The sequence below is a fragment of the Taudactylus pleione genome, unplaced genomic scaffold (genome assembly GCF_031769625.1).
Source record: "Taudactylus pleione unplaced genomic scaffold, aTauple2 ptg000052l, whole genome shotgun sequence".
NCBI lineage: Eukaryota > Metazoa > Chordata > Amphibia > Anura > Myobatrachidae > Taudactylus > Taudactylus pleione.
The window spans coordinates 500,145-523,759 of NW_028284454.1; the positions used below are offsets into that span (position 1 = coordinate 500,145).

General features: G+C 41.7%; 1 protein-coding gene across 1 annotated transcript in view; it reads left to right on the forward strand.

The window, feature by feature from the left end:
• LOC148535422 (solute carrier organic anion transporter family member 1C1-like) overlaps positions 1-23,615 on the forward strand; it is a 162,652-nt gene that overhangs the window by 107,339 nt on the left and 31,698 nt on the right. The window contains exons 4-7 of the mRNA XM_088462659.1: positions 43-146; positions 2,240-2,386; positions 4,909-5,007; positions 7,338-7,580. Of these exons, the coding sequence (XP_088318785.1) occupies positions 43-146; positions 2,240-2,386; positions 4,909-5,007; positions 7,338-7,580 (593 nt within the window). The remainder of the gene's footprint in view (positions 1-42; positions 147-2,239; positions 2,387-4,908; positions 5,008-7,337; positions 7,581-23,615) is intronic.

The window sequence follows — 23,615 nt, forward strand, 5'->3', positions numbered from 1 at the left end:
GACTTTGTATTTCCAATAATATTTCTATACGTTCTTACGCAGCTATGCCTACGAGGGGACCGTATTACACTCTGCTAATTCTACTCTCAGCAGCTCCCCTTGTCTACAAGATTATGAGAACAAGTCTCATCTAAGCATCGACCCTGGTGAGTATTGTCATCTGCCCTAATTTGCCTCTATGTATTGTGTACATTAATTAGATCGCTATTATAAGGTCACACACAGAGGATTAACTATACTGTAGTAAACGCATCTCCAAAATAGGAACATGGAATAGTAATTAACACTAATTAAATGAAAAATATGCTGACAATATAATGATCTCCCATAATTGCAGGCTACAGAGAACATACTGTATACATTACAATTCATTTAGTGTACATTAGTGGATCTGCATGTGACAGCAATGCCCGGCAGCTTTGTTTTTTGTGGGTGTGCTGGCACTTGTAGACCTATAAGCACCAGGGCCTGATGTAACATGTAATTCCACATACAGTATGCCAACAGGAAAACCCCTAACTAAGCCCTACTACATCTCAGCAGCTGTTACCGGAGACTCCGATCAACAGGTTATAACCTATCCAACTCCTAATTAAATCATATACAAACATGTAAATATAATAATTATATAGCTATCAGCTATGAACTGTACCTGTAAGCTATTTATTAAAACACACCAATTTACTATTAGCAATAATAATAGAATTATATATATATATAGCTAAATAAATATATAAATATGTAAAAATAAATCATAGACAAATGCCAAAATGGAACACAGGCCCCTAGACATTGATTCTCATTCTAAAAATAACCGTACACTTTTATACAGGGCCAGATTAGCAATGGGGTGGATAGATCTCCAGTTCCAGGCCCCCACATAAAATAGGCCCATCATTGTGTCAGAATGATGCTGACCGGGACGTAGTTAAATTCCCGGCAGTTGGATGCCAGCTCTCTGAATACCGGCACCAGAATCCCGACTGCCGGCAGCCTGATGGTAAGTATTAGGGATAGGGGGTGAGTTAGGTTTAGGATTACGGGATAGGCTCTAAGGGGAGGGTTAGGGTTAATGGGAGGGTTAGTATACTGATTTTCAGGCGTCGGGATTCTGACTGTCAGGATGGCGTACCCAACCCTGCTGACCAGCTGCCAAGCATTAAAATTGTACTTTTTCCTAACAAAATTATGCAAATTTTCAATAGGAAGACTGTTAGTGTAGGGGGTGTACATGGTACTGACCACACCCACTCAGCACTGACCACACCCACTCAGCACTGGTCACATCCACTCAGCACTGGTCACACCCACACAGCACTGACCACACCTACTCAGCACTGACCACACCCATTCAGCATTGGTCACACCCACACATCACTGATCAATGCTCCTCCGCTTCTCACATCTATCCCTTGATCATTTTCAGCTGCAGACCCTTAATCTGACCCTGCTTTTATACTGTACTAGCTGATGTACCCAGTTTCACCTGCGTACACATTAGATATTTATGGTTTCCATTTCCATCTCACCACTCCAGTAGCACATTAATCCTTCACCTCAATAGTAATGCATCACTGCTATAGTAAGACATTACCCTCCCTCACCTGTGTACTAACACATTCCACTCCCCCACCTGTGTATAACACATTATCCTCACTCACCTCTGTAGTAACACATTTCCCTCCCTCACCCGTGTTGTATGACATTTGACCTTCCCCTCCCTCACCTGTGTAGAAAAACAATCCCTGCCTCACACCTGTAGTAACACATTTTCCTCTCTCACCTATGTAGAAAAACAATCCCTCCCTGACATCTGTAGTAACACATTTCCCTCACCTGTGGAGAAAAACAATCCCTCCCTCACACATGTAGTAACACAATCCCCTCTCTCACCTGTGTAGAAAAACAATCCTTCCCTCACAGCTGTAGTAACACATTCCACTCCCTCACCTGTGTAGAAAAACATTCCCTCCCTCACACCTGTAGTAACACATTTCCCTCTCTCACCTGTGTAGAAAAACAATCCCTCCCTCACATCTGTAGTAACACATTCCCCTGTCTCACCTGTGTAGAAAAACAATCCCTCCCTTACACCCGTAGTAACACATTACCCTCATTGACATACAACGATTGTTGTTTCAGTTTATATGAAATTAATTTGTACTCAACTCCGTGATTTTTTCACTTTATGATTCTCCAAAATTCATGAGGAACCCTCTATTGTCTGCTTCATACTCAGAGTGTGAGAGGGACTTTGAACAATCCAAGTGGATCTCCATCTTGTTGGGGAATCTTTTGCGTGGAGTGGGGGAGGCTCCAATACAGCCGCTGGGGATTTCCTATATTGATGACTATGCCGAAGAGAATAACTCCGCGTTCTACATAGGTAATGACCTTACTGGATCCTTTCTGCTAATTCCGCTGCACTAACTAGCAAAGGCCTCAAGAACGTTGCGCCGGTGGGACAGGACATGTAGAGGACAACACACCTCAGAGGAACTTCGTTCTTTCAGCCAATCAGAGTGCAGGAATGGTGGCTGACAGTAGGACTACACCTCCCAACATTTATATAGGCCAACTCAGATCAAAATTAGTCCTTCCCCAAATACTGCCCTAAGCCTCCAACATGTCCCGCCCACTTCACTGCAAGCTCCTATGCCTCCTAAAGTCATCAACTTGGGATGTAGGAGTTATATAACCAGTTTTAGGAAGCCTAGCATGTTTATAACCCCTACTGTATTAGCCACTACCACCTCTGGATCTTCCACATACTTCACTTTTAGTTAACTCAAACTTTCTCAGATTCCCCCTGAACATGCCGCCCCCCAGTGTTACTCCAGGTCCTCCCTCCTCTGGACATTGTATTGTCACTAAACTTACCGGCTTGAGGAGCCTCTAACACTGCGGGTGCCATACATGCCTGCAGCCCAGTGGGAAGCCGCTGCTGTGGTCACTGATGCCAATCAGGAGATGGAATCTCGTGCTCCTGTGCGTATCTCATGGCTGTGGGGTCCTATGAAGTGCTGGCGGCCGCCAGTGAGTGTAATTAGGGCTCCTAAGACTACCATACAGCTGGGTCTCCCTGGACAGAGAATCCGCATGCTTACATACTGCTACAAATAGTGGCTGAGCGTTGTTCACAGGGCCACTTGCTGCTGCTTGGGACTTCTGATAGTGGAGTGCCAAATGCGGGGTGCACCCGGAAGAGTCCCTTAATGAGTTTCACCACCCTATCTTGAGGCCGTTTCTTCAGGGGGAAGAAGAACTTTTTGATAGGAATAGGAAGCTCACGGTGTTGAAAAAGATTTGATTTCGTCACCGACGGTAAAAGGAGGACTCTACCATCACTAACTTTTCGGATCAGACACTGGAGGCTGCGGGGGGGGTGGGGGGGGGTGATAGGTGAAAGACAGGACAGCGGGGGAATAGCGAGTGAGGGGGGGGACAGACACAGTGAGGAAATCCTTGCGGAAAGCTCAGCTGCTGGGGAATAGTATAACTTTCCAAAAAGCTGACTCTGCAACAAGAGCAGCTTTTGGGAAGTGATACTTTTGTTAGTGAGGCATGATGATTGAGGCATGATGAATGAGGCATGATGAATGAGGCATGATGAATGCCTTCAAAACATATTTTAAACTCGCAGTGAGTTTAAAACATAAATTATCACTTGTGATAATTACAGTATGTCATGATAAATAGGCCCCTTAGAAAGGTAAGTGGCATTGCGGCAGAAGGCACCCTATGCACTCCAGCCTGTTACACAGAGGAAACACCCTCCATATTTTTGTCTATTGCTATTATTGCAGCAGAGAAAAGCACAATCGTTAGTAAATACACCCCCATGTGTATTTATATGGTCACATTACTGCACTTCCAGTCCGGCATGGTTTATGGGTGTAGGGACAGATCAGACATATAACCAGGCAGTATGGAGGTGTGGTTTATGGATTAGGGGTGTGGTCTTGGTACAGAGCAGAGGCGGAGGGACGGATCAGACGTATAACCAGGGAGAGTGTAGGCATGGTTTATGGATTGGGGCGTGGTCTCGGTGCAGAGCAGAAGTGGAGGGACGGATCAGACGTATAACCAGGGAGAATGTAGGCGTGGTTTATGTATTGGGGGTGTGGTCTTGGTGTGAGAGCCGGAGGGATGGATCAGACGTATAACCAGGGAGAGTGTAGGCGTGGTTTATGGATTGGGGGTGTGGTCTGTCTTGGTACAGAGCAGAGGTGGAGGGATGGATCAGACGTATAACCAGGGAGAGTGTAGGCGTGGTTTATGGATTGGGGGTGTGGTCTTGGTATAGAGCAGAGGTGGAGGGACGGATCAGACGTATAACCAGGGAGAGTGTAGTCGTGGTTTATGGATTGGGGGTGTGGTCTTGGTACAGAGCAGAGGTGGAGGGACGGATCAGACGTATAACCATGGAGAATGTAGGCGTGGTTTATGGATTGGGGGTGTGGTCTTGGTGTGAGAGGCGGAGTGATGGATCAGACGTATAACCAGGGAGAATGTAGGCGTGGCTGGCTGCATCGGGGTTATGCCAGGTGCAGTGTGGTCCATGGATTGGTAGAACAGTGGGATGACACATGGATTATGGGTATGGCTTAATGGATCAAGGCTATAGCCAGGTGGATTATGGGCACGAATGGGTATAACAAGGGGTATCGTTGGGAGGGATTTGAGTGTCAGGAGCCTAGACTGTTGGATTGTGGGTATAGCTGGGTGGATCAGGGGTTATGGCCAGGTGTACTGTGGTCCATGGATTAGTGTAACAGTGTAAGAGCCAGATGGATTGTGGGTATGTATTGGCAGAACAGAAGTTATGGCCAAACATTTTACAAAATAATTTTTGGGAGATATTATATTACACTGTATTATCCAATATATATATATTATATGTTTCAGCTTGTGTCCAAACCGCCGCTGTTATTGGGCCGATATTTGGATTTCTTTTGGGATCTCTCTGTGCCTCATTATTCGTGGACATTGGCGCTGTGGATTTAGGTAATTAGAACCACGCCGGGAATTCATTCTTTCGGTTTTGTGACTGTAATCGAGGCCTAATCAGGATTTCTAATATTTATTATTGCTAATTCCATTTTGATGTCACTGATCAGTACATCATACTGTATGGCTGACACTAGTAGTACCTGCTTCCTTTTATTAAGCCGCACTAGTCTTCATATCTGTAACATTATTTATTCAGAAATAAAATAATAAATACGGACTTAGCGTGTAAAAACCCACATACGGTGTCCTGATTGGTTGAACTCTACACATGTATACGCCCAAATGAATTCTACTCTATTGTACTGTGCCCCTGTTGTACTGATAGCGGCACGGTAACACATGAAGGTAGTGTGATTTTTTTATGCCCGTATAAGTAGCCTGGATAGGGCAGATTCAAATATAGAATGGTGACGGCAGATAACGGCCGGTAATTGGGATTATGAATGTGAATTACTAGAGGAACCATGTGACTCACATAACCCGCATGGATTGGCTATAGCATGTAATAAAAGGTAGGAGGAGGACGCGACAATCGGGTTACCCTTGAGAAAGCTCTATATCAGCGAAACGCGCGTCTGCCGTTAGTCCCGCTGTGTGACAGAATCATATACAATCAGTTAATATCCTATTCGTGTTGTATGAATCAATATGGCAGTCTAATATTAACGTTATCCAGCTAATGTGGACAGAGCGCTAATGAATGAAGATGTCGTATTTCATTCTGTACGGACGCTGTAAACGTGTTAGTGACACAGACGTGGCGTGCAGCCAATATTCAATGAAGAAATAATTACATTAGTTACTAAGTTTACATTACAGGCGAGTGCAAACCTGCAATGTACAGTACATACCGGCACACCGAGGGCCTAGTTACAGTAAAGATCGAGGTAGATAACTATAATCTGAGATACAGTTGTAACAGATCACAGGATTAAACTGATGAATATCTGACTGTGGGTTGAACATTTTGAAACAAAGTAGTTACAGTGTGTTCCCTACGCTCCCTGCTATGGAAGAAGCATGAAATGTAATACATGAAAAACTGACTACTGAATATCTGCTTAGAATAAAAGGCGTAATATACAGTATACTCATTATTCATGGGTCAATTTTAAACAGAGCCAGAGAACCTGCTTGTGAACCATAATACAATGGTATGCTACATGGTATAGATAGAATAATGGCATCCTATAGGGGAACTATTGTTTCATTTTCGATGTATCAAAAAAACTAAGGTGTCAATAATATAATCACTTACAGTACAGCACTCTATATACATGATACTGTATCTGGAGCCTGATACACGATTTATCTCTAGTAACACCAGTGTCCTAGTAATCACCTTACGGTGACGTCTACGCAATATTCTAATATCTGATTATAGTACGGGAATATTTATATGACATTACAATCGTGAAGAGGAAGAGATATATTGGATCTCAATTTTATATTAGTTTGTCCATACTGTATGCTAATGGACTAAAGAGGGTTATTACCCGATAACTTCTCTCTCCCAAATATAATAATAGGGAACTGTAGGTACTATTACATGGAGAGGAATAATACTGGACCTCATATCATCATTAATGTCCATACACTAGTGGACTAAGTAGAGGCCAATTATCCGGTAATAATTCCTCTCCAATAAATGATCCTATGTACTATTGCATGACTCCCATAAATTGGCTTTATCCCCAGTGTGGCGGAATAGTTATATTGGGACACATGCTCTAGGAGGAATCAGACATTATATAATATGCGACCATAGTAGGTCAATACATAAAGTGACGATACTTAGAATATATGGAGTACTGAAATATTTGACCTACTGTATACATGGAATGAATTACAAACACAAGCTATTAAGTGGACACTGAATGTTACTTTATTTTTGGGAATATACCAGAATAGATCTGTAAAATAGACGATAGAAGAACAGAATAAGGATAATCAATAAATCACACAATGGGACCTTTTGGTTTAATCACTTTTTTATTTTATTGTCTTCACAAATTTATGTTTTGCATAAAAAGGTTTTAAATATTTTGCTGCTCAAAATGCACATTTTCTTATACCGAAATAAAAGTGCCCCATAAAGAGACAACTCTCTTCTGTTTTCTCTTTGTGTATAGATTTCCTTTGATTAACCAATGCTTTGGGCGTCCTGGCAGCTATAGAAGGATGTTATCCCTAGGGGGTCATAGGACAGAGTAACGCAGGAATCAGGGGTCGCGCTGTGTCACAATGTAGCAATAACGGGATGTGAGCTCTCTTACAACTGCCGTTTGCTCTTTGATACATGTGTCCGCCATGTTTCTCTCCAGACAGGGTAACAATTACTCCGGAAGATGATCAGTGGGTAGGTGCCTGGTGGCTCGGTTACCTGGTAGCCGGTGCATTAAGTCTACTTGCCACTCTTCCATTTTGGTTTCTACCAAAGGAGCAACCGAAACCGGACATGCAAACGAATCCTAATATACCCTCCGAACAATGCAAATTTATTCTTGGAGAAACCAAAGAGCAGAAGGTTCGCCAAGACCAGTATCAGCTACTAACAATGGCCAAAGGTAGAAGTATAATGTCCTGTCGGTAACATCTTGTATATGTGTAGATAATATTCACTCTGTATTCTATAAATGTTCAGCTAAGCATTTGTGTATAAATCTATATGGTTGGCGGCCTGGTGCTTTATCCTTGGCCCAGACAGATCAGAATCCAGTGTTACTTATCTACCAATTACCTCCACTGGCGCACAGGTGTGTGAGGTGGGTATACAGGTGTGTGAGGTGGGTATACAGGTGTGTGAGGCAGGTATACAGGTGTGTGAGGCAGGTATACAGGCGTGTGAGGCAGGTATACAGGCGTGTGAGGCAGGAATACAGGCGTGTGAGGCGGGTATACAGGCGTGTGAGGCGGGTATACAGGCGTGTGAGGAAGGTATACAGGCGTGTGAGGAAGGTATACAGGAGTGTGAGGCAGGTATACAGGCGTGTGAGGCAGGTATACAGGCGTGTGAGGCAGGTATACAGGCGTGTGAGGAAGGTATACAGGAGTGTGAGGCAGGTATACAGGAGTGTGAGGCAGGTATACAGGCGTGTGAGGCAGGTATACAGGCGTGTGAGGCAGGTATACAGGCATGTGAGGCAGGTATACAGGCGTGTGAGGAAGGTATACAGGCGTGTGAGGAAGGTATACAGGCGTGTGAGGCAGGAATACAGGCGTGTGAGGCAGGTATACAGGCGTGTGAGGCAAGTATACAGGCGTGTGAGGCAGGTATACAGGCGTGTGATGCAGGTATACAGGCGTGTGATGCAGGTATACAGGCGTGTGATGCAGGTATACAGGCGTGTGATGCAGGTATACAGGCGTGTGAGGCAGGTATACAGGCGTGTGAGGCAGGTATACAGGCGTGTGAGGAAGGTATACAGGCATGTGAGGCAGGTATACAGGTGTGTGAGGCAGGTATACAGGCGTGTGAGGCAGGTAGACAGGCGTGTGAGGTAGGTAGACAGGCGTGTGAGGAAGGTATACAGGCGTGTGAGGCAGGTATACAGGCGTGTGAGGCAGGTATACAGGCGTGTGAGGCCGGTATACAGGCGTGTGAGGCAGGTATACAGGCTTGTGAGGAAGGTATACAGGCGTGTGAGGCAGGAATACAGGCGTGTGAGGCAGGTATACAGGTGTGTGAGGAAGGTATACAGGTGTGTGAGGAAGGTATACAGGTGTGTGAGGCAGGTATACAGGTGTGTGAGGAAGGTATACAGATGTGTGAGGAAGGTATACAGGTGTGTGAGACAGGTATACAGGTGTGTGAGGCAGGTATACAGATGTGTGAGGCAGGTATACAGGTGTGTGAGGCAGGTATACAGGTGAACTAATCAGCCAGATGTACATTGCAATCTATTGACTTTGGCTCACACATACTGTATGGGGAGAATTTGTTACCAGAGAGACCACACTATGGGGTCAATTCATTATGCTAATTATTGGGGGCTGGACGACCCCCGATAATTTGGTTTCCAACTCACTGTGAGTAGCAGCAGTAGGAACTAAGCCACAAGGGCAATTCAACATTGCTTCGGTGTGGAGACAGCTGAGGTGAAAAGGAGCCGTCTCTGCAATGTCCTTCACAGCTGCTTCCCGTCCAAAAAGACGCTCGGCGCTACAGAGTCACACCACGGCATGGCGCAACTAGAAGGTGTAAGATGTATGTGTACGCATCTGAAATTATATCTCCTTTGTGCAACACCGTTATACGTCCTGTATGTAAGACAGTTATATCTCCTGTGTGTTTCTTATTCTGCCCTCTATGTAGGTCTCCAGTCTATGACCTAGTTACATGTCCCCTGCATGTGGCACTGTTATGTCTCATCTGTGACCTAGTTATATGTATTGTAGTTATATGTACTGCAGTAATCTCATTAATGTGAGTTTTATGTATTGTATGTAACAATTATATCCCCTGGATGTGACACAGTTATATATCCCCTGGATGTGATACAGTTATATATCTCCTGGATGTGACACAGTTATATATCCCCTGGGTGTGACACAGTTATATATCCCCTGGGTGTGACACAGTTATATATCCCCTGGATGTGACACAGTTATATATCCCCTGGGTGTGACACAGTTATATATCCCCTGGATGTGACACAGTTATATATCCCCTGGGTGTGACACAGTTATATATCCCCTGGGTGTGACACTGTTATATATCTCCTGGGTGTGACACAGTTATATATCCCCTGGGTGTGGCACAGTTATATATCCCCTGGGTGTGGCACAGTTATTTCTCCCCTGGGCGTGACACAGTTATATATCCCCTGAGTGTGACACAGTTATATATCCCCTGGGTGTGACACAGTTATATATCCCCTGGGTGTGACACTGTTATATATCTCCTGGGTGTGACACAGTTATATATCCCCTGGGTGTGACACAGTTATATATCCCCTGGATGTGACACAGTTATATATCCCCTGGGTGTGACACAGTTATATATCCCCTGGATGTGACAGTTATATATCCCCTGGGTGTGACAAAGTTATATATCCCCTGGGTGTGGCACAGTTATTTCTCCCCTGGGCGTGACACAGTTATATATCCCCTGAGTGTGACACAGTTATATATCCCCTGGATGTGACAAAGTTATTTTTCCCCTGGATGTGACACAGTTATATATTCCCTGGATATGACACATTTATACTGTATAGCCCCTGGATGTGATACAGTTATATATCCCCTGGGTGTGACACAGTTATATATCCCCTGGATGTGACAGTTATATATCCCCTGGGTGTGACACTGTTATATATCTCCTGGATGTGACACAGTTATTTCGCCCCTGGATGTGACACAGTTATATATCCCCTGGGTGTGACACAGTTATATATCCCCTGGGTGTGACACAGTTATTTCTCCCCTGGGTGTGACACAGTTATATATCCCCTGGATGTGACATAGTTATATATCTCCTGGGTGTGACACAGTTATTTCTCCCCTGGGTGTGACACAGTTATATATCCTCTTGATGTGACACAGTTATATATCCCCTGGGTGTGACACAGTTATATATATCCCCTGGGTGTGACACAGTTATATATCCCCTGGATGTGACACAGTTATATATCCCCTGGGTATGACACAGTTATTTCTCCCCTGGGTGTCACACAGTTATTTCTCCCCTGGGTGTGACACAGTTATATATCCCCTTGATGTGACACAGTTATATATCCCCTGGGTGTGACACAGTTATATATCCCCTGGGTGTGACACAGTTATATATCCCCTGGATGCGACACAGTTATATATCCCCTGGATGTGACAAAGTTATTTTTCCCCTGGATGTGACACAGTTATATATTCCCTGGATATGACACATTTATACTGTATAGCCCCTGGATGTGATACAGTTATATATCCCCTGGGTGTGACACAGTTATATATCCCCTGGATGTGACAGTTATATATCCCCTGGGTGTGACACAGTTATTTCTCCCCTGGGTGTGACACAGTTATATATCCCCTGGGTGTGACACAGTTATATATCCCCTGGATGTGACAGTTATATATTCCCTGGGTGTGACACAGTTATATATCCCCTGGGTGTGACACAGTTATATATTCCCTGGGTGTGACACAGTTATATATTCCCTGGATGTGACACAGTTATATATCCCCTGTGTGTGACACAGTTATATATCCCCTGTGTGTGACACAGTTATATCCCCTGTGTGTGACACAGTTATATATCCCCTGGGTGTGACACAGTTATATATCCACTGGGTGTGACACAGTTATATATCCCCTGGGTGTGACACAGTTATATATCCCCTGGGTGTGGCACAGTTATGTCTCCCCTGGGTGTGGCACAGTTATATATTCCCTGGATGTGACACAGTTATATATCCCCTGGATGTGACACAGTTATATATCCCCTGGGTGTGACACAGTTATATATCCCCTGGGTGTGACACAGTTATATATCCCCTGGGTGTGACACAGTTATATATCCCCTGGGTGTGACACAGTTATATATCCCCTGGATGTGACACAGTTATATATCCCCTGGATGTGATACAGTTATATATCCCCTGGATGTGACACAGTTATATATCCCCTGAGTGTGACACAGTTATATATCCCCTGGGTGTGATACAGTTATATATCCCCTGAGTGTGACACAGTTATATATCCCCTGGATGTGACACAGTTATATATCCCCTGGATGTGACACAGTTATATATCCCCTGGGTGTGACACAGTTATATATCCCCTGGGTGTGACACAGTTATATATCCCCTGGGTGTGACACAGTTATATATCCCCTGGGTGTGACACAGCTATTTCTCTACTGGGTGTGACACAGTTATTTCTCCCCTGGGTGTGACACAGTTATTTCTCCCCTGGGTGTGACACAGTTATTTCTCCGCTGGGTGTGACACAGTTATTTCTCCCCTGGATGTGACATAGTTATATAACCCCTGAATGTGACACATTTATATGTATTGTAGTTATACGTACTGCAGTAATCTCATTAATGTGAGTCTTATGTATTGTATGTAACAATGATATCCCCTGGTTGTGACACAGTTATATATCTCCTGGATGTGACACAGTTATATATCCCCTGGTTGTGACACAGTTATTTATCCCCTTGATGTGACACAGTTATATATCCCCTGAGTGTGACACAGTTATTTCTCCCCTGGATGTGACACAGTTATATATCCCCTGGATGTGACACAGTTATATATCCCCTGGGTGTGACACAGTTATATATCCCCTGGATGTGACACAGTTATATATCCCCTGGATGTGATACAGTTATATATCCCCTGGGTGTGACACAGTTATATATCCCCTGGGTGTGACACAGTTATATGTCCCCTTGGTGTGACACAGTTATATATCCCCTGGATGTGACAGTTATATATCCCCTGGATGTGACACAGTTATATATCCCCTGGATGTGACACAGTTATATATCCCCTGGATGTGACACAGTTATATATCCCCTGGATGTGACACAGCTATATATCCCCTGGGTGTGACACAGTTATATATCCCCTGGGTGTGACACAGTTATATATCCCCTGGGTGTGACACAGTTATATATCCCCTGGGTGTGACACAGTTATATATCCCATGGTTGTGACACAGTTATATATCCCCAGGGTGTGACACAGTTATTTCTCCCCTGGATGTGACACAGTTATTTCTCCCCTGGATGTGACACAGTTATATATCCCCTGGGTGTGACACAGTTATATATCCCCTGGGTGTGACACAGTTATATATCCCCTGGGTGTGACACAGTTATATATCCCCTGGGTGTGACACAGTTATATATCCCCTGGTTGTGACACAGTTATTTATCCCCTTGATGTGACACAGTTATATATCCCCTGAGTGTGACACAGTTATTTCTCCCCTGGGTGTGACACAGTTATATATTCCCTGGATGTGACACAGTTATATATTCCCTGGATGTGACACAGTTATATATCCCCTGGATGTGACACAGTTATATATCCCCTGGGTGTGACACAGTTATATATCCCCTGGGTGTGACACTGTTATATATCTCCTGGGTGTGACACAGTTATATATCCCCTGGGTGTGACACAGTTATATATCCCCTGGATGTGACACAGTTATATATCCCCTGGGTGTGACACAGTTATATATCCCCTGAATGTGACAGTTATATATCCCCTGGGTGTGACAAAGTTATATATCCCCTGGGTGTGGCACAGTTATTTCTCCCCTGGGCGTGACACAGTTATATATCCCCTGAGTGTGACACAGTTATATATCCCCAGGATGTGACAAAGTTATATATTCCCTGGATATGACACATTTATACTGTATAGCCCCTGGATGTGATACAGTTATATATCCCCTGGGTGTGACACAGTTATATATCCCCTGGATGTGACAGTTATATATCCCCTGGGTGTGACACTGTTATATATCTCCTGGATGTGACACAGTTATATATCCCCTGGATGTGACACAGTTATATATCCCCTGGTTGTGACACAGTTATTTATCCCCTTGATGTGACACAGTTATATATCCCATGAGTGTGACACAGTTATTTCTCCCCTGGATGTGACACAGTTATATATCCCCTGGATGTGACACAGTTATATATCCCCTGGATGTGACACAGTTATATATCCCCTGGGTGTGACACAGTTATATATCCCCTGGGTGTGACACAGTTATATATCCCCTGGATGTGACACAGTTATATTTCCCCTGGGTGTGATACAGTTATATATCCCCTGGGTGTGACACAGTTATATATCCCCTGGGTGTGACACAGTTATATGTCCCCTGGGTGTGACACAGTTATATATCCCCTGGATGTGACACAGTTATATATCCCCTGGATGTGACACAGTTATATATCCCCTGGATGTGACACAGTTATATATCCCCTGGATGTGACACAGCTATATATCCCCTGGGTGTGACACAGTTATATATCCCCTTGGTGTGACACAGTTATATATCCCCTGGGTGTGACACAGTTATATATCAACTGGGTGTGACACAGTTATATATCCCATGGTTGTGACACAGTTATATATCCCCAGGGTGTGACACAGTTATATATCCCCTGGATGTGACACAGTTATTTCTCCCCTGGATGTGACACAGTTATTTCTCCCCTGGATGTGACACAGTTATATATCCCCTGGGTGTGACACAGTTATATATCCCCTGGGTGTGACACAGTTATATATCCCCTGGGTGTGACACAGTTATATATCCCCTGGGTGTGACACAGTTATATATCCCCTGGTTGTGACACAGTTATTTATCCCCTTGATGTGACACAGTTATATATCCCCTGAGTGTGACACAGTTATTTCTCCCCTGGGTGTGACACAGTTATATATTCCCTGGATGTGACACAGTTATATATCCCCTGGGTGTGACACAGTTATATATCCCCTGGATGTGACAGTTATATATCCCCTGGGTGTGACACAGTTATATATCCCCTGGGTGTGACACAGTTATATATCCCCTGGGTGTGACACTGTTATATATCTCCTGGGTGTGACAGTTATATATCCCCTGGGTGTGACACAGTTATATATCCCCTGGATGTGACACAGTTATATATCCCCTGGGTGTGACACAGTTATATATCCCCTGGATGTGACAGTTATATATCCCGTGGGTGTGACAAAGTTATATATCCCCTGGGTGTGGCACAGTTATTTCTCCCCTGGGCGTGACACAGTTATATATCCCCTGAGTGTGACACAGTTATATATCCCCAGGATGTGACAAAGTTATTTTTCCCCTGGATGTGACACAGTTATATATTCCCTGGATATGACACATTTATACTGTATAGCCCCTGGATGTGATACAGTTATATATCCCCTGGGTGTGACACAGTTATATATCCCCTGGATGTGACAGTTATATATCCCCTGGGTGTGACACTGTTATATATCTCCTGGATGTGACACATTTATTTCGCCCCTGGATGTGACACAGTTATATATCCCCTGGGTGTGACACAGTTATATATCCCCTGGGTGTGACACAGTTATATATCCCCTGGGTGTGACACAGTTATTTCTCCCCTGGGTGTGACACAGTTATATATCCCCTGGATGTGACACAGTTATATATCTCCTGGGTGTGACACAGTTATTTCTCTCCTGGGTGTGACACAGTTATTTCTCCCCTGGGTGTGACACAGTTATATATCCTCTTGATGTGACACAGTTATATATCCCCTGGGTGTGACACAGTTATATATCCCCTGGGTGTGACACAGTTATATATCATCTGGATGTGACACAATTATATATCCCCTGGGTATGACACAGTTATTTCTCCCCTGGGTGTCACACAGTTATTTCTCCCCTGGGTGTGACACAGTTATATATCCCCTTGATGTGACACAGTTATATATCCCCTGGGTGTGACACAGTTATATATCCCCTGGGTGTGACACAGTTATATATCCCCTGGATGCGACACAGTTATATATCCCCTGGATGTGACAAAGTTATTTTTCCCCTGGATGTGACACAGTTATATATTCCCTGGATATGACACATTTATACTGTATAGCCCCTGGATGTGATACAGTTATATATCCCCTGGGTGTGACACAGTTATATATCCCCTGGGTGTGACACAGTTATATATCCCCTGGGTGTGACACAGTTATATATCCCCTGGGTGTGACACAGTTATTTATCCCCTTGATGTGACACAGTTATATATCCCCTGAGTGTGACACAGTTATTTCTCCCCTGGGTGTGACACAGTTATATATTCCCGGGAAGTGACACAGTTATATATTCCCTGGATGTGACACAGTTATATATCCCCTGGATGTAACACAGTTATATATCCCCTGGGTGTGACACAGTTATATATCCCCTGGATGTAACACAGTTATATATCCCCTGGGTGTGACACAGTTATATATCCCCTGGGTGTGATACAGTTATATATCCCCTGGGTGTGATACAGTTATATATCGCCTGGGTGTGACACAGTTATATATCGCCTGGGTGTGACACAGTTATATATCCCCTGGGTGTGACACAGTTATATATCCCCTGGGTGTGACACAGTTATATTTCCCCTGGATGTGATACAGTTATATTTCCCCTGGATGTGATACAGTTATATATCCCCTGGATGTGACAGTTATATATCCCCTGGATGTGACACAGTTATTTCTCCCCAGGATGTGACACAGTTATATATCCCCTGGATGTGACACAGTTATATATCCCCTGGATGTGACACAGTTATATATCCCCTGGATGTGACACAGTTATATATCCCCTGGATGTGACACAGTTATTTATCCCCTGGATGTGACACAGTTATTTATCCCCTGGATGTGACACAGTTATATATCCCCTGGGTGTGACACAGTTATTTCTCCCCTGGGTGTGACACAGTTATATATCCCCTGGATGTGACACAGTTATATATCTCCTGGGTGTGACACAGTTATTTCTCTCCTGGGTGTGACACAGTTATTTCTCCCCTGGGTGTGACACAGTTACATATCCTCTTGATGTGACACAGTTATATATCCCCTGGGTGTGACACAGTTATATATCCCCTGGGTGTGACACAGTTATATATCATCTGGATGTGACACAGTTATATATCTCCTGGATGTGACACAGTTATATATCCCCTGAGTGTGACACAGTTATTTCTCCCCTGGGTGTGACACAGTTATATATTCCCGGGAAGTGACACAGTTATATATTCCCTGGATGTGACACAGTTATATATCCCCTGGGTGTGACACAGTTATATATCCCCTGGATGTAACACAGTTATATATCCCCTGGGTGTGACACAGTTATATATCCCCTGGGTGTGATACAGTTATATATCCCCTGGGTGTGATACAGTTATATATCGCCTGGGTGTGACACAGTTATATATCGCCTGGGTGTGACACAGTTATATATCCCCTGGATGTGACACAGTTATATATCCCCTGGATGTGACACAGTTATATATCCCCTGGATGTGACACAGTTATTTATCCCCTGGATGTGACACAGTTATTTATCCCCTGGATGTGACACAGTTATATATCCCCTGGGTGTGACACAGTTATTTCTCCCCTGGGTGTGACACAGTTATATATCCCCTGGATGTGACACAGTTATATATCTCCTGGGTGTGACACAGTTATTTCTCTCCTGGGTGTGACACAGTTATTTCTCCCCTGGGTGTGACACAGTTATATATCCTCTTGATGTGACACAGTTATATATCCCCTGGGTGTGACACAGTTATATATCCCCTGGGTGTGACACAGTTATATATCATCTGGATGTGACACAGTTATATATCCCCTGGGTATGACACAGTTATTTCTCCCCTGGGTGTCACACAGTTATTTCTCCCCTGGGTGTGACACAGTTATATATCCCCTTGATGTGACACAGTTATATATCCCCTGGGTGTGACACAGTTATATATCCCCTGGGTGTGACACAGTTATATATCCCCTGGATGCGACACAGTTATATATCCCCTGGATGTGACACAGTTATTTTTCCCCTGGATGTGACACAGTTATATATTCCCTGGATATGACACATTTATACTGTATAGCCCCTGGATGTGATACAGTTATATATCCCCTGGGTGTGACACAGTTATATATCCCCTGGGTGTGACACAGTTATATATCCCCTGGGTGTGACACAGTTATATATCCCCTGGGTGTGACACAGTTATTTATCCCCTGGGTGTGACACAGTTATTTATCCCCTGAGTGTGACACAGTTATTTCTCCCCTGGGTGTGACACAGTTATATATTCCCGGGAAGTGACACAGTTATATATTCCCTGGATGTGACACAGTTATATATCCCCTGGGTGTGACACAGTTATATATCCCCTGGATGTAACACAGTTATATATCCCCTGGGTGTGACACAGTTATATATCCCCTGGGTGTGATACAGTTATATATCCCCTGGGTGTGATACAGTTATATATCCCCTGGGTGTGACACAGTTATATATCGCCTGGGTGTGACACAGTTATATATCCCCTGGGTGTGACACAGTTATATATCCCCTGGGTGTGACACAGTTATATTTCCCCTGGATGTGATACAGTTATATATCCCCTGGATGTGACAGTTATATATCCCCTGGATGTGACACAGTTATATATCCCCTGGATGTGACACAGTTATATATCCCCTGGATGTGACACAGTTATATATCCCCTGGATGTGACACAGTTATATATCCCCTGGATGTGACACAGTTATATATCCCCTGGATGTGACACAGTTATTTATCCCCTGGATGTGACACAGTTATTTATCCCCTGGATGTGACACAGTTATATATCCCCTGGATGTGACACAGTTATATATCCCCTGGATGTGACACAGTTATATATCCCCTGGATGTGACACAGTTATATATCCCCTGGATGTGACACAGTTATAGATTCCCTGTATGCAATATTTATGTTGCCCCTTTATTTGACTATACTAGCTGTATTTATACAGAGACAACACAACACTAAGCTTACTTTCTAGACTGTATTCATCCAGTGACAACATAACACTTAAGGGGCTTATCCATTACGTGACCTGAAAAACCGAATGTCTAGAGTTCAGTCCTTCAGGTTGCCGGGTGCGGTGCCCACACTGAATGGCGTTCACTGAGCGTCATTCAGTGCAGGAGACTGACCTCCCTATCTGGGAACATGTGAAACCTGATGAGCGTCGTCAGGTTGGCCAGCATGTTCGGCAGATAGTCGGGGTCGGCAAGGACCCAGCGTGCACGCACATCGCTGGTCCTTGCCGACTATCCATTAGACAACTTTCTGAACGATGCGTCCAAAACCTCCTGGTTTTGGACAGATCGTTTAAAAAGTTGTCTAATGGATAGGCCCCTTTAAGCTTACTTACTAGCCTGTATTATACAGTAACAACATAACACTAAGCTTACTTACTAGCCTGTATTATACAGTAACAACATAACACTAAGCTTACTTACTAGCCTGTATTATACAGTAACAACATAACACTAAGCTTACTTACTAGCCTGTATATATACAACATTACACTTAGCATACTTACTAGCCCATATTTATACAGTACCATTAATATTATTATCATTTATTTTTTTGGTGCCACAAGTTTTCCGCAGCACCTTACAGAGTACATAAACAAATAGGTTGACTAGTGACTTACAATACAATACTGAGCAAGGATAATATACATTGCTACATTAGCAACCAAAACACCCAGATAAGCAACAAAGGAAAGCAAACAAGTGTTATGAGCCCTAGTGGGGAGTAAGAAGTAGATGACAGTAAAGTAAGGAGAAGCACAAGAGGGTAGAGGGCCCTGCTTTTAAGAGCTTACATTCTAAAGGGGAGAGGCAGACAAACAGGGATGACACTGATGGGGTAGATGGGGAGGAAGGAGCATGTTGCAGCAGGTTAGGATGAGAGCTGGAAGGCTATGATGAAGTAGTGGGTCTTGAGAGCCCGTTTGAAGGATTGTAGAGAGGTGGAGAGTCTGATAGGGAGAGGGAGAGAGTTCCAACATAACATTACACTAAGCTTACGTACTAGCCCATATTTATACAGTAACCTAACACTAAGCTTACATACTAGCCCATATTTATACAGTAACAACACTAAGCTTACTTACTAGCCCATATTTATACAGTAACCTAACACTAAGCTTAAGTACTAGCTGATATTTATACAGTAACCTAACCCTAAGCTTACTTACTAGCCCATATTTCTACAGTAACAACACTAAGCTTACTTACTAGCCCATATTTGTACAGTAACCTAACACTAAGCTTACTTACTAGACCATATTTCTACAGTAACATAACACTAAGCTTAGTTACTAGCCCATATTTATATAGTAACATAACACTATCCAGGGGATATATAACTGTGTCACATCCAGGGGAGAAATAACTGTGTCACATCCAGGGGATATATAACTGTGTCACATCAAGGGGATATATAACTGTGTCACATCCAGGGGATATATAACTGTATCACATCCAGGGGATATATAACTGTATCACATCCAGGGGATATACTACGCTTACTTATTAGCCCATATTTATACAGTAACATAACACTACGCTTACGTACTAGCCCATATTTATACAGTAACCTAACACTAAGCTTACTTACTAGCCCATATTTGTACAGTAACATAACACTAAGCTTAAGTACTAGCTGATATTTATACAGTAACCTAAGCTTACTTACTAGCCCATATTTATACAGTAACATAACACTATGCTTAGTTACTAGCCCATATTTATACAGTAACATAACATTAAGCTTACGTACTAGCCCATATTTATACAATAACATAACACTAAGCTTACGTACTAGCCCATATTTATACAGTAACATAACACTAAGCTTACGTACTAGCCGATATTTATACAGTAACAACATAACACTATGCTTACTTACTAGCTGATATTTATACAGTAACAACATAACACTAAGCTTACGTACTAGCTGATATTTATACAGTAACAACATAACACTAAGCTTACGTACTAGCTGATATTTATACAGTAACATAACACTAAGCTTACTTACTAGCTGATATTTATACAGTAACATAACACTAAGCTTACTTACTAGCTGATATTTATACAGTAACAACATAACACTAAGCTTACTTACTAGCTGATATTTATACAGTAACAACATAACACTAAGCTTACTTACTAGCTGATATTTATACAGTAACAACATAACACTAAGCTTACGTACTAGCTGATATTTATACAGTACCATAACACTAAGCTTACGTACTAGCTGATATTTATACAGTAACATAACACTAAGCTTACATACTAGCTGATATTTATACAGTAACATAACACTAAGCTTACGTACTAGCTGATATTTATACAGTAACATAACACTAAGCTTACGTACTAGCTGATATTTATACAGTAACATAACACTAAGCTTACGTACTAGCTGATATTTATACAGTAACATAACACTAAGCTTACTTACTAGCTGATATTTATACAGTAACATAACACTAAGCTTACTTACTAGCTGATATTTATACAGTAACAACATAACACTAAGCTTACGTACTAGCTGATATTTATACAGTAACATAACACTAAGCTTACGTACTAGCTGATATTTATACAGTAACAACATAACACTAAGCTTACTTACTAGCTGATATTTATACAGTAACATAACACTAAGCTTACTTACTAGCCTGTATTATACAGTAACATAACACTAAGCTTACTTACTAGCTGATATTTATACAGTAACAACATAACACTAAGCTTACTTACTAGCTGATATTTATACAGTAACATAACACTAAGCTTACTTACTAGCCTGTATTATACAGTAACATAACACTAAGCTTACTTACTAGCTGATATTTATACAGTAACAACATAACACTAAGCTTACTTACTAGCCTGTATTATACAGTAACATAACACTAAGCTTACGTACTAGCTGATATTTATACAGTAACAACATAACACTAAGCTTACTTACTAGCTGATATTTATACAGTAACATAACACTAAGCTTACTTACTAGCCTGTATTATACAGTAACATAACACTAAGCTTACTTACTAGCTGATATTTATACAGTAACAACATAACACTAAGCTTACTTACTAGCTGATATTTATACAGTAACATAACACTAAGCTTACTTACTAGCCTGTATTATACAGTAACATAACACTAAGCTTACTTACTAGCTGATATTTATACAGTAACAACATAACACTAAGCTTACGTACTAGCTGATATTTATACAGTAACATAACACTGAACTTACTTACTAGCTGATATTTATACAGTAACATAACACTAAGCTTACGTACTAGCTGATATTTATACAGTAACATAACACTGAACTTACTTACTAGCTGATATTTATACAGTAACATAACACTGAGCTTACTTACTAGCTGATATTTATACAGTAACAACATAACACTAAGCTTACGTACTAGCTGATATTTATACAGTAACATAACACTGAGCTTACTTACTAGCTGATATTTATACAGTAACATAACACTAAGCTTACTTACTAGCTGATATTTATACAGTAACATAACACTAAGCTTACTTACTAGCTGATATTTATACAGTAACAACATAACACTAAGCTTACTTACTAGCTGACATTTATACAGTAACATAACACTATGCTTACTTACTAGCTGATATTTATTCAGTAACATAACACTGAGCTTACTTACTAGCTGATATTTATACAGTAACAACATAACACTAAGCTTACTTACTAGCTGATATTTATACAGTAACATAACACTGAGCTTACTTACTAGCTGATATTTATACAGTAACATAACACTAAGCTTACTTACTAGCCTGTATTATACAGTAACATAACACTAAGCTTACTTACTAGCTGATATTTATACAGTAACATAACACTAAGCTTACTTACTAGCTGATATTTATACAGTAACATAACACTAAGCTTACTTACTAGCCTGTATTATACAGTAACATAACACTAAGCTTACTTACTAGCTGATATTTATACAGTAACATAACACTAAGCTTACTTACTAGCTGATATTTATACAGTAACATAACACTAAGCTTACTTACTAGCCTGTATTATACAGTAACATAACACTAAGCTTACTTACTAGCTGATATTTATACAGTAACATAACACTAAGCTTACTTACTAGCTGATATTTATACAGTAACATAACACTAAGCTTACTTACTAGCTGATATTTATACAGTAACATAACACTGAGCTTACTTACTAGCTGATATTTATACAGTAACATAACACTAAGCTTACTTACTAGCTGATATTTATACAGTAACATAACACTAAGCTTACTTACTAGCTGATATTTATACAGTAACAACATAACACTAAGCTTACGTACTAGCTGATATTTATACAGTAACATAACACTAAGCTTACGTACTAGCTGATATTTATACAGTAACAACATAACACTAAGCTTACTTACTAGCTGATATTTATACAGTAACATAACACTAAGCTTACTTACTAGCCTGTATTATACAGTAACATAACACTAAGCTTACTTACTAGCCTGTATTATACAGTAACATAACACTAAGCTTACTTACTAGCCTGTATTATACAGTAACATAACACTAAGCTTACTTACTAGCTGATATTTATACAGTAACATAACACTAAGCTTACTTACTAGCCTGTATTATACAGTAACATAACACTAAGCTTACTTACTAGCCTGTATTATACAGTAACATAACACTAAGCTTACTTACTAGCCTGTATTATACAGTAACATAACACTAAGCTTACTTACTAGCTGATATTTATACAGTAACATAACACTAAGCTTACTTACTAGCCTGTATTATACAGTAACATAACACTAAGCTTACTTACTAGCTGATATTTATACAGTAACATAACACTAAGCTTACTTACTAGCTGATATTTATACAGTAACAACATAACACTAAGCTTACTTACGATCTCTGTACTTTGCTTTATTTCTT